Source organism: Anabas testudineus, chromosome 2 (assembly GCF_900324465.2).
Source record: "Anabas testudineus chromosome 2, fAnaTes1.2, whole genome shotgun sequence".
NCBI classification, from domain to species: Eukaryota; Metazoa; Chordata; class Actinopteri; order Anabantiformes; family Anabantidae; genus Anabas; species Anabas testudineus.
The window spans coordinates 334,218-347,364 of record NC_046611.1 but is presented as its reverse complement, the minus strand read 5'-3'; the positions used below and the strand labels follow the sequence as shown (position 1 = coordinate 347,364).

Genomic DNA, 13,147 nt, shown 5'->3' with positions numbered 1-13,147 from the left:
GACAAACTTGTTCCTATTCAGAGAAGCTCGTTAATATTCGGAGAACCATCAATACGAGAATGAATTCTTCTTTAACGTGTTTTTATTCTCAAACATGTATGTTCACACGTTTGTCGTCTGTAGTTTGATATTTATCGATTTTCTTCTGTTTGAATCATAGTCTCAACACAAAGATGATTTTTAACAAACATCAGTAGATTCAGTCTCTCCCTCACATCACATCTAAAACATACAACAACATATAAGAACATATATAAACATAAATACAAATAAACATATTTTTAGATGAAAACAGAAAGCTTATTTCTTTAGCTTCATTAAAATTTGGTTTTATCTTTGGACTTGGATATGCAGAAACCTGAGTCTGGTAAAGTGGACCATGTGGACTATCTAGACTCGGTTGATTCTGTTAAATCAGTCTGGGACAGACTTGTGGAGTCCCTGATGGGAAGCAGTCTCAGACATACTCAAATCTGGTCTTCATGAAAGGGATTCCCAGCGGCACCCCGACCTTTGGGCTGGGACCAGGCATGTGAAAGTCTGGGTTCTGCAGACACAGACAGGAGACCACCAGCAGTGTTCCCGCCAACAGGTGGACGAATCCGGCCGTCCAGCCGCAGAAAAGCGCGTCTCCAAACTCCCAGCGTGGGATCATCTCTGGAACCGTCTCATCAAAGAACCGTGTTACCGCAAGGTGGGCGATGTATGAGACCGGGACGAGCACCAGGATCCCAGCCACCAGGCCCAGCAGCCCCCCAGACATCTTCAGACCTCTCTTGCACCTGAAGTCTTCCTGGCCGCGACAGCTGTTGACCAGGTGCAGACCGGGGATGGCCAGCAGGAACCCGAGCAGCCCCACAGCCAGGGCCACGCACATCAAGGTTCGAGCCAACATGACGTCCTGAGGCAGACCCAGCAGGCTGTTATAGGGTCGGCACTCCAGACCTCCCAGCTCCTGGACCACGCAGGTCTCCCACAGCCCCAGCTGGAAAGTCTCGGTAGCGAGCAGCTCTGTGGACAGGGTGAGCCAGGTGGACATCAGGGTGGTGGTGAGGGAGGCGAGCCAGGCCACCCCCGAGAGGAAGACCCCCAGCAGCTCCAGAGCACAAACACTCGAGTCCATGACAGTGACGCTCCAAATCTCAGGATCTGTGTGTGTCCTCTGTCTCCCTCCGTCTGCCTCCCTGCCTCCCACAGCGTCAGGAGGTGGGGGCGTCTTACTGGACCACCACTCCTTCCAGTGAATATCCTGTGAAGGCTGCCAGCTCCACAGGGACCTGGAAGAAACTCCTCAATCAACAAAGTTCAGCTAAGAGAGAGAGAGAGAGACACGTCCCAGCGAGCCTCCCCCTCCTCCCCCCTCCAGCAGTGAGGGCAGATGGTGATTGGTCCGTTAGCAACAACAGCATCTTTCAGCACCTGTGAGGTCACAGGCAGACAGGATGTCGGTCGGGCAGACAGGATGTTATCGATGCCCACATCTCTGTCTGGAAGGCGTTTGAAGTTAATGGCATCGTTGGCTCTGAGCTTCATCAGGAACAAACAAGAACAGTTGAACTGTATCTTTGTTCAGCTCGCTGCAGCCGAGGACACAGGAAGACAAAGTCCAGAGTCGGCACGAGACTCAGAAGAGCAACAGTCGTCTGAACGCCTGAAATGATGTTTTGTCACTTTTGTCACAGTGTCTCAGTCTCTGTTCGTCTCAGTTCGGCTCAGTTTGTCTCAGTGTGTCTCAGTCTTAGTTTGTCTCTGTCTCACTGTGTCTCTGTCTCACTGTGTCTCTGTCTCACTTAGTCTTTGTCTCAGTCTCACTGTGTCTCTGTCTCACTGTGTCTCTGTCTCACTTAGTCTTTGTCTCTGTCTCAATGTGTCTCGGTCTCAGTTTGTCTCAGTCTCAGTTTGTGTCTGTCTCACTGTGTCTCAGTCTCAGTGTGTCTCTGTCTCACTGTGTCTCTGTCTCAGTTTGTCTCTGTCTCAGTGTGTCTCTGTCTCTGTCTCACTGTGTCTCGGTCTCAGTTTGTCTCTGTCTCACTGTGTCTCTGTCTCACTGTGTCTCAGTCTTAGTTTGTCTCTGTCTCACTGTGTCTCAGTCTTAGTTTGTCTCTGTCTCACTGTGTCTCAGTCTCAGTGTGTCTCAGTCTCAGTTTGTCTCAGTCTTAGTTTGTCTCTGTCTCACTGTGTCTCAGTCTCAGTGTGTCTCTGTCTCACTGTGTCTCAGTCTCAGTGTGTCTCAGTCTCAGTGTGTCTCTGTCTCACTGTGTCTCTGTCTCACTGTGTCTCAGTCTCAGTGTGTCTCTGTCTCACTGTGTCTCAGTCTCAGTGTGTCTCAGTCTTAGTTTGTCTCTGTCTGACTGTGTCTCAGTCTCAGTGTGTCTCAGTCTTAGTTTGTCTCTGTCTCACTGTGTCTCAGTCTCAGTGTGTCTCTGTCTCACTGTGTCTCAGTCTCAGTGTGTCTCTGTCTCACTGTGTCTCAGTCTTAGTTTGTCTCTGTCTCACTGTGTCTCTGTCTCACTGTGTCTCAGTCTTAGTTTGTCTCTGTCTCACTGTGTCTCAGTCTCAGTGTGTCTCAGTCTCAGTTTGTCTCTGTCTCACTGTGTCTCAGTCTCAGTTTGTCTCAGTCTCAGTGTGTCTCTGTCTCACTGTGTCTCAGTCTTAGTTTGTCTCTGTCTCACTGTGTCTCTGTCTCACTGTGTCTCGGTCTCAGTTTGTCTCTGTCTCACTGTGTCTCAGTCTCAGTGTGTGTCTCTGTCTCACTGTGTCTCAGTCTTAGTTTGTCTCTGTCTCACTGTGTCTCAGTCTTAGTTTGTCTCTGTCTCACTGTGTCTCAGTCTCAGTGTGTCTCAGTCTCAGTTTGTCTCTGTCTCACTGTGTCTCAGTCTTAGTTTGTCTCTGTCTCACTGTGTCTCAGTCTTAGTTTGTCTCTGTCTCACTGTGTCTCAGTCTCAGTTTGTCTCAGTCTCAGTGTGTCTCTGTCTCACTGTGTCTCAGTCTTAGTTTGTCTCTGTCTCACTGTGTCTCGGTCTCAGTTTGTCTCTGTCTCACTGTGTCTCAGTCTCAGTGTGTCTCTGTCTCACTGTGTCTCTGTCTTAGTTTGTCTCTGTCTCACTGTGTCTCTGTCTTAGTTTGTCTCTGTCTCACTGTGTCTCTGTCTCACTGTGTCTCAGTCTCACTGTGTCTCTGTCTCACTTTGTCTCAGTCTCAGTGTGTCTCTGTCTCACTGTGTCTCAGTCTTAGTGTGTCTCTGTCTCACTGTGTCTCAGTCTCAGTTTGTCTCAGTGTGTCTCTGTCTCTGTCTCACTGTGTCTCAGTCTTAGTTTGTCTCTGTCTCACTGTGTCTCAGTCTTAGTTTGTCTCTGTCTCACTGTGTCTCAGTCTCAGTGTGTCTCAGTCTCAGTTTGTCTCTGTCTCACTGTGTCTCAGTCTCAGTTTGTCTCTGTCTCACTGTGTCTCAGTCTCAGTTTGTCTCTGTCTCACTGTGTCTCAGTCTTAGTTTGTCTCTGTCTCACTGTGTCTCAGTCTCAGTTTGTCTCAGTGTGTCTCTGTCTCTGTCTCACTGTATCTCAGTCTTAGTTTGTCTCTGTCTCACTGTGTCTCAGTCTTAGTTTGTCTCTGTCTCACTGTGTCTCAGTCTTAGTTTGTCTCTGTCTCACTGTGTCTCAGTCTTAGTTTGTCTCAGTCTCTGTCTCAGTGTGTCTCAGTCTCAGTGTGTCTCAGTCTCAGTGTGTCTCTGTCTCTGTCTCACTGTGTCTCAGTCTCAGTGTGTCTCTGTCTCACTGTGTCTCAGTCTCACTGTGTCTCTGTCTCTGTCTCACTGTGTCTCAGTCTCACTGTGTCTCAGTCTCACTGTGTCTCTGTCTCTGTCTCACTGTGTCTCAGTCTCAGTGTGTCTCTGTCTCTGTCTCACTGTGTCTCAGTCTCACTGTGTCTCTGTCTCACTGTGTCTCAGTCTCAGTGTGTCTCTGTCTCACTGTGTCTCTGTCTCAGTGTGTCTCTGTCTCACTGTGTCTCAGTCTCAGTGTGTCTCTGTCTCTGTCTCACTGTGTCTCTGTCTCACTGTGTCTCAGTCTCACTGTGTCTCTGTCTCACTGTGTCTCAGTCTCAGTGTGTCTCTGTCTCACTGTGTCTCTGTCTCAGTGTGTCTCTGTCTCACTGTGTCTCAGTCTCAGTGTGTCTCTGTCTCTGTCTCACTGTGTCTCTGTCTCAGTGTGTCTCTTTCTCAATGTGTCTCTTTCTCACTCAGTCTCAGTCTCACTGTGTCTCTGTCTCAGTCTCAGTGTGTCTCTGTCTCTGTCTCACTGTGTCTCGGTCTGAGTCTCACTCAGTCTCAGTCTCAGTGTGTCTCTGTCTCACGGTGTCTCTGTCTCTGTCTCAGTGTGTCTCAGTCTCACTGTGTCTCTGTCTCACGGTGTCTCTGTCTCTGTCTCACTGTGTCTCTGTCTCAGTGTGTCTCAGTCTCAGTGTGTCTCAGTCTCACTGTGTCTCTGCCTCAGTCTCACTGTGTCTCAGTCTCACTGTGTCTCAGTCTCAGTGTGTCTCTGTCTCACTTTGTCTTAGTCTCAGTGTGTCTCAGTCTCTGTCTCAGTGTGTCTCAGTCTCAGTGTGTCTCTGTCTCACTGTGTCTCAGTCTCACTGTGTCTCAGTCTCAGTGTGTCTCTGTCTCACTTTGTCTTAGTCTCAGTGTGTCTCAGTCTCTGTCTCACTGTGTCTCAGTCTCAGTGTGTCTCAGTCTCTGTCTCAGTGTGTCTCAGTCTCAGTGTGTCTCTGTCTCACTGTGTCTCTGTCTCACTGTGTCTCAGTCTCACTGTGTCTCTGTCTCACTGTGTCTCTGTCTCACTTTGTCTTAGTCTCAGTGTGTCTCAGTCTCTGTCTCAGTGTGTCTCAGTCTCAGTGTGTCTCTGTCTCACTGTGTCTCAGTCTCACTGTGTCTCAGTCTCAGTGTGTCTCTGTCTCACTTTGTCTTAGTCTCAGTGTGTCTCAGTCTCTGTCTCAGTGTGTCTCAGTCTCAGTGTGTCTCTGTCTCACTTTGTCTTAGTCTCAGTGTGTCTCAGTCTCTGTCTCAGTGTGTCTCAGTCTCAGTGTGTCTCTGTCTCACTGTGTCTCTGTCTCACTGTGTCTCAGTCTCACTGTGTCTCTGTCTCACTGTGTCTCAGTCTCTGTCTCAGTGTGTCTCAGTCTCAGTGTGTCTCAGTCTCACTGTGTCTCTGTCTCAGTCTCACTGTGTCTCAGTCTCACTGTGTCTCAGTCTCTGTCTCAGTGTGTCTCAGTCTCTGTGTGTCTCAGTCTCAGTGTGTCTCAGTCTCAGTGTGTCTCAGTCTCACTGTGTCTCTGTCTCACTGTGTCTCAGTCTCACTGTGTCTCTGTCTCAGTCTCACTGTGTCTCTGTCTCACTGTGTCTCAGTCTCAGTCTCACTCAGTCTCACTGTGTCTCTGTCTCACTGTGTCTCTGTCTCAGTCTCACTGTGTCTCTGTCTCACTGTGTCTCTGTCTCACTGTGTCTCTGTCTCACTGTGTCTCAGTCTCACTGTGTAAGATAAGATAAGATAAGATAAGATAAGATAAGATAAGATAAGAAAACCTTTATTAGTCCCACAATGGGGAAATTGCATTTTTACAACAGCTTAAATACTAGAGTGTCAGAAAGACAGTCTGACCAAAGGAGACGAAAGACTAAACTGGCACAGTCCGAGATAAATAGGCTATGAAACCTGACAGTATAAACAGTTCAGTAATAAATAAAATATATACATGTAAGTATAGTATATGTAGCAGTATGAGTATGTACAGTATATGGATATTACTAGATGGCAGTATTGAAAATGTACATTGTGTAAGTTGGTTTATGATTATTGTCCAGGTGTAATATGAGTATCAGCAGTGTTCATTGTACAGTCTGACTGCAGCAGGGAGAAAAGATCTGCGTAATCTCTCCTTCGCACAGCGAGGGTTGATCAGTCTGTCACTGAAGCTGCTCCCCAGAGCAGACAGGGCGTCCTGCAGTGGGTGAGACTCGTGGTCCAGCATGGATGTCAGTTTTGCCAGGACCCTTCTCTCACCCACCTCTCGCACTGAGTCCAAGGGACAGCCCAGGACAGAGCTGGACTTCTTGATTACTTTGTCCAGCTTCTTCCTCTCCCTCTCTGTGATGCTGCTGCTCCAGCAGGCCACACCGTACAGGATGGCTGATGCCACTACAGAGTCATAGAAGGTCTTCAGGAGTGCTCCCTTCACTCCAAAAGACCTCAGTCTCCTCAGGAGGTACAACCTGCTCTGACCCTTCCTGAACAGTGCATCCATGTTATGAGTCCAGTCTAGTTTATTGTTTAGGTGAACACCCAGATACTTATAAGAGTCCACTCTCTCAATATCTGTTCCCTGTATGTTCACCAGTGAGGGGACAGCAGGCTGCCGTCGGCGAAAATCCACCACCATCTCTTTGGTTTTCTTCGCATTGATCAGAAGGTGGTTTTGCCGACACCAGGCCACAAAGTTCTGCGTAAGTCCTCTGTACTCCGCGTCTTCATCGTCAGTGATCAGGCCGACAATCGCAGAATCATCAGAGAACTTCTGCAGAACACAGCTGTCTGTGTTGTGCCTGAAGTCTGCAGTGTAGAGGGTGAAGAGGAAGGGGGCCAGAACAGTCCCCTGGGGGGCACCCACACTGCAGGTCACCCGGTCAGACGTACAGTCCCGGGCTCTCACAAACTGTGGCCTATTTGTGAGATAGTCCAGGATCCACTCTGTAAGATCAAGGTCCACGCCAGCCCTCTCCAGTTTGTCTTTCAAAAGCACCGGCTGGATGGTGTTGAAAGCACTCGAGAAATCAAAAAACATGATCCTCACAGTGCTGCCAGGCTTCTCCAGGTGAGTAAGAGCACGGTGTAGAAGAAAGATAACAGCGTCCTCTACTCCGATGCCAGGTCGGTAGGCAAATTGCAGTGGGTCTAGGGAAGGGCCCACTGTGGAGCGGAGGTGGCCCAGGACCAGTCTCTCCAGTGTCTTCATCAGGTGTGAAGTAAGGGCCACTGGTCTGAAGCTGCTGGGATCTCTGGCATGTGGTGTCTTAGGCACAGGTACCACACAGGAGGTCTTCCAAAGTTCTGGTACCACCCTCAGCTTTAGGCTCAGGTTAAAGACATGCTCCAGAACGCCACACAGTTCACTGGCGCAGGACTTAAGGAGTCTGGAGCTGATGCAGTGTGTCTCTGTCTCTGTCTCACTGTGTCTCAGTCTCAGTGTGTCTCTATCTCTGTCTTACTGTGTCTCAGTCTCACTGTGTCTCTGTCTCAGACCATGAATCACTTGTTCTCCTCCTTCAGCAGCATTAACGTCATGAATAATTGAAATGTTCTGTTTGTGGCTAAGCTGCAGTTACAGGACGCTGTTAGTCCAACAGCATCACCGACTGATTCATAACAACTAAAACACACAGCGGGTTGAACGGTGGAGTCAGAAAACATCACGTCTGCTTTAACAGAGACGGAGGACGTCTCACCTGTAGGACCAACAAGCTGAGACTTAGTCAGCAAACAATGACTGGGTCTCAGTGAAGTCACAATTTAGATCAAATCTGTGCAAACGTGGTTTTTATAGTTCAGGTCTTTATTGGATTATTGAAAGTTTCCATTTGATCCTGCAGCTGCCAGATGAAGATTGAGAAGAAACCTATTCAGTCACGTTTAACTAACACTAAGTCAAATATTTGTTATTTTCACCTTTGTGCAGAACTCGGTTCCGGAAAAGCCAAATTCTAGGTTTTATTGTTCAGCTGCTGTTTTCCTGTCTGATGGCACCAACTGCTGGACATAGTCAGGAGCTGCAAATGAAACTGCGTCTGTCCCTGTGCAGTGGTTTGACTTGGTTAGTTCAACCCCGGTGGACTGTCTCTCTAAGCATTCTGGGTAATCTGGACTTCTACTCCCAGTCCACTAGATGGAGTCAAGAAACTGCAGGACATGGTCTTCATGTAAAATACAAAACCTAATCTAGTTGCTGTTCCGACGTCCAGGGAGACTGGAGAACTGTGTCAGCTTTTATTCTGAAAATCATTTAGAGCCTTAAACCCTGCTGAGCTCAGACCACAGCTCGTCTCCCGCTGATCCACCACTTTGACTTATGTATCACAAAACAAACACTCTTTTTCATTTGTGAAATGTACTTTTGTTTAACCTGGAATGATCAAATCAAAGTTCAGATAAGCTGTGACTTTACAGACAGTTCTTGAGTCATGTTTGGACTGTAGCTGTGTTCAGGAAGAGATGACGGGACCGTGTGACAGGCCGAGGTCCGGTGAGACTCATGATTCAGAGTGACGTGAGCTGTGGTCTCAGTTAACTCCCTGTGTCTCATATGTTGGTGGGAAAAAGCAGCTAGACAAACAGTAAAGCCACCTGACACAAAGAGAACGGTCTAAACCAGGCGAAAGGAACAAAGAATGTTGCAGCAGTGAACGTCAAAGTCTCCAGTTACATCAGGGTTTGTGTTGCTGCATCAGTTTCCATCTTAGCTGAAGAATAACTGAGGCGGCGCCCTGTGGTTACTGAGCTGTTCCCTTAGAGCCACAGAGACTTTAGTTCTGGTCGAGTTGTGGACTGTTGTTTAACGGGGATCCTGATTAAAAGTCAATCCTCTGATTTCCTCTGTGATGTTTTCCTTTCTCTCTCCAGGGCTCACCTGTTGTGGGCGTGGTCTGCTGCTCACCTGGATCGCTTCCTTTAGTCCTCCGCTCGTTATTGTCAACACTAACTGTGACTGTGGTTCAACAGAATAATTTTAAAAATCAAACTAATGAAACTAAACTGGCCTGGAAAATAATGACAGTCCCTTAACTTAATATTTTGTTACACAACCTTTTGAAGCTGCTTACTGCGATCAAACGTTTTCTGTAGCTCTCAATGAGACTTGATGAGACTGTCAACAGGTATTTTGTTCCACTCCTCGTGAGCAGTCTGCTCCAGCTGTCTCAGGTTTGAAGGGTGCCTTCTCCAGACTGCATGTTTCAGCTCTCTCCACAGATGTTCAATGTGATTTAGCTCAAGACTCATAGAAGGCCACTTCTTGGTGTCTGTAGCTGTTTTGGGTCATTATCCTGTTGGACTATGACCTGTGACAAAGACCAAGCTTTCTGGCACTGGGCAGCACGTTTAGCTAAAGAACATTTTACATTTACATTTTAGTCATTTAGCAGACGCTTTTATCCAAAGCGACTTACAAGTCATTACAAGGTACAAAGGTAGGCAGGGTGAGCGTGAGGAGGTCTTGCCTAAGGACCCCTACTGGTGTTAGGCCACAGCTGGGAGTCCCTAACCCTAACCCAGTCTCCCACATGGGAGGCGGTGATGTTACCACTACACTAACCAGCCTTGATAGTCATGAGATTTCATTGAACCCTGCACAGATTTAAGAAACCCTGTGCCAGATGGAGCAAAGCAGCCCCAGAACATAACAGAGCCTCCTCCATGTGTCACAGTAGGAACAGTGTACCTTTCCTTGCTTCATTTGTGCGTCTGTGAACATAGAGCTAATGTGACTTGCCTAAAAGTTCCAGTTTAGTGTCATCTGTCCAAAGGTCATTCTCCCAGAACTTATGTGGTTTGTTAATATGAGTTTTCCATTTCCATTTCCAGTTTCTACAATTTGCTTTCATCAGTGGAGTCCTCCTCGGTCGTCTTCTATTAAGTCCACTTTGGCTTAAAATTCATTTCAATTCAATTCAATTCAATTTTATTTGTATAGCGCCAATTCACAACAGAAGTTATCTCAAGGCACTTTACAGTTTAAGGTTTAAGACCTTACAGAACATATTTATACAAAAAATTATAGAGAAAACCCAGCAATCCCATTTGAGCAAGCTTTAGGCAACAGTGGAGAGGAAAAACTACCTTTAGAGGAAGAAACCTCCAGCAGAACCAGGCTCATAGTGGGCGGCCATCTGCCTCGACCGGTTGGGGTGAGTGGAAAGAGAAGAGAGAAAAGAACAGCAGGCAATAAAGACAACAACAAGCATCAAGAACATTGGGCAGATGAACTGGATTCTGGAGATGTACAGCTCCAGGCCGAGGATACCTGCAGAAAAGTACAGAGAGAGGGAGACAGAGAGGAGGAAACACAACTAAAAGAGAGAGAAGACACAAAGTTAATGACATGAAATGGTGGCATTTGCATTGATACAGGAGAAAGGAGAAAGGAGAGGAGCTCAGTTTATCAGTAGAGGTCCCCCAGCAGACTAAGCTATATCAGCAGAACTAATAGATGGTTCAGAGTCACCTGATCCATCTCTAACTATAAGCTTTATAAAAAAGGAAAGTTTTAAGTCTAGTCTTAAATGTGGAGAGGGTGTCTGCCTCCAGAACCTGAACTGGGAGCTGGTTCCACAGGAGAGGGGCTTGGTAGGTAAAGGCTCTGTCTCCCATTCTACATTTGGAAACTCTAGGAACCACAAGTAAACCTGCAGTCTGAGAACGGAGAGTTCTGCTTGGAAGATATGGAACTATGAGGTCTTTAAGATAAGATGGAGCCTGATTATTAAGGGATTTATAAGTTAGGAGAAGAATTTTTAATTCAATTCTGGATTTTACAGGGAGCCAATGGAGAGAAGCTAACATTGGAGAAATATGATCTCTCTTGCTAATTCCAGTCAGAACTCTGGCTGCAGCATTTTGGATTAACTGGAGGCTCTTTAATGAGTTATTGGGACATCCCATTAATAAGGAATTACAATAGTCCAGTCTGGAAGTAACAAATGCATGGACTAGTTTTTCAGCATCACTTTGGGACAGGATGCTCCTAATTTTAACTTTAATGTTTCTTAGGTGAAAAAAGGCAGTTCTAGAGATTTCTTTGATGTATGAAGTGAAGGAGATATCCTGGTCAAAGATAACTCTGAGATTTCTTACAGTATTACCTGAGGCCAGAACTAAGTCATCAATGGTGAGAACATGATTAGACATAGTGTCTCTGAGATTTTTAGGCCCAAACAGTATAACCTCTGTCTTGTCTGGATTTAGGAGAAGGAAATTGGAGGACATCCAGGTCTTTATGTCTTTTAAGCATTCCTGAAGTTTGACTAATTGATTAGTTTCTCCTGGTTTCATAGATAAATATAGCTGGGTATCATCTGCATAACAATGGAAATGTATAGAGTGTTTCCTAATAATATTGCCTAAAGGGGACATATATAAAGTGAAAAGAATCAGTCCAAGCACAGATCCCTGTGGAACTCCATAGCTGACTTTGCTGTGCATGGAAGACTCATCATTAACGTGTACAAACTGAAATCTATCCGATAGATACGATTTAAACCACTCTAGTGCTGTTCGTTTGATTCCAATGACATGTTCCAGTCTGTGTAATAAAATGTTGTGATCTATAGTGTTGAATGCAGCACTAAGATCTAACATGACGGGTATAGAGAGTAGACCACTGTCTGATGCTAATAGAAGATCATTAGTAACCTTTACCAGTGCCTGTTTCTGTACTATGATGTACTCTAAATCCTGACTGGAAATCTTCATACAAGTTATTGCTACGCAGGTGGTCGTACAATTGCTTAGAAACTATCTTTTCAAGGATTTTAGAGATAAAGGGCAGATTGGATATTGGTCTATAATTCGCTAAGACCCCTGAGTCCAGAGTAGGCTTTTTGAGTAGGGGCTTGACTACAGCAACCTTAAAAGCCTGTGGTACGTAGCCTATTTGTAAAGACAGATTGATCTGAGCTAATATGGACGTGCTGATCAAAGGTAAGACATCCTTGAGGAGTCTAGTCGGGATGGGATCTAAGAGACATGTTGATGGTTTAGAGGAATTAATTACTGAAATTAATTCAGAATGATCTACGGGGAGGAAGCAGTCTAAGTACGAGCGTGGTCTTACAAATGAATCTAGGGTTGTTGTACAGTCCATGCTATATGCAGGGACGATCTGATCAATTTTTTCTCTAATAGTTATGATTTTATTTGTAAAGAAATTCATGAAGTCATTGCTGCTGAGAGTTGAGGGAATACTAGGCTCAACAGAGCTATGACTCTTTGTCAGCCTGGCTACAGTGCTGAAAAGAAACCTAGGGTTGTTCTTATTTGCCTCTATTAATGAGGAGTAATATGAAGTTCTAGCTTCATGCAGGGCTTTTTTATAAATTATTAAACTATCTTTCCAGGCTAGGCAATATTCATCTAAATTGGTGGAACGCCACCTCCTTTACAACTTACGTGATTTCTGCTTTAAGCTATGGATTTGTGAATTGTACCATGGAGTTAACTTCCTCTGACTCACTAGTTTCTTTTTCAGAGGAGCAACAGTATCAAATATTGTTCCAAGTGAAGCAGCAGTACTATTAACAAGATAGTCCACTTGTGCTGGAGTAACGTTGAAATAATTGCCTTCCTCTGTGTTGGTACATGGCTCTGAAATAAAAGATGGAATCAGTTCCTTAAATTTGTCAACAGCATTTTCACATAAACATCTACTGTAGTGAATCTTATCTGTAGGTTTAGTAAAGTCTGGTACTGTAAATTCAAATGTAATTAAGAAATGGTCAGATAAAAGAGGGTTTTGGGGAAAAACTATTAACTGATCAATTTCAACACCGTATGTCAGAATAAGATCAAGGGTGTGATTAAAACAGTGAGTGGGTTTATTTACATTTTGGGTAAAACCAATGGAGTCTAATAGTGAATTAAATGCAGTGTTGAGGCAGTTATCATCAACATCTACATGGATATTAAAGTCACCCACTATAATGACTTTATCTGCACTAAGAACTAAATCAGATAGAAAGTATGATAATTCAGTTAAAAACTCAGAGTAAGGGACAGGAGGACGGTACACAATAACAAACAGGACTGGTTTTTGATTTTTCCAGTTAGGATCAGAGAGGCTAAGAGTGAGGCTCTCAAATGAATTAAAACTATGTTTAGGTCTGGGGTTGATTAATAAACTTGAGTGGGAGATTGCTGCTACTCCTCCACCCCGACCTGTGCTTCTAGGAACATGATAATTAACATGACTTGAGGGGGTCGACTCATTCAGAGAGACATATTCATCCTGCTGCAGCCAGGTTTCAGTAAGACAGAATAAGTCTATTTGATGGTCAGTTATCAAATCATTTACTAAGAGGGATTTAGACGAGAGAGATCTGATATTTAAAAGT

At 45.4% G+C, this 13,147-nt stretch overlaps 1 protein-coding gene across 1 annotated transcript; it reads right to left on the bottom strand.

Annotated features, from left to right (window-relative positions):
• Positions 1 to 148: 148 nt before the first annotated feature.
• Positions 149 to 1,279, bottom strand: LOC113164009 (putative claudin-24). The gene has a single exon (XM_026363090.1). The coding sequence runs from the start codon at positions 1,121 to 1,123 to the stop codon at positions 458 to 460; it is 666 nt and encodes a 221-aa protein (XP_026218875.1). The 5' UTR covers positions 1,124 to 1,279; the 3' UTR covers positions 149 to 457.
• Positions 1,280 to 13,147: the final 11,868 nt, after the last annotated feature.

Bases quoted from the DNA above. Each gene is read 5' to 3' on its own strand.
- LOC113164009 (XM_026363090.1), bottom strand. From the start codon at position 1,123: ATGGACTCGAGTGTTTGTGCTCTGGAGCTGCTGGGGGTCTTCCTCTCG.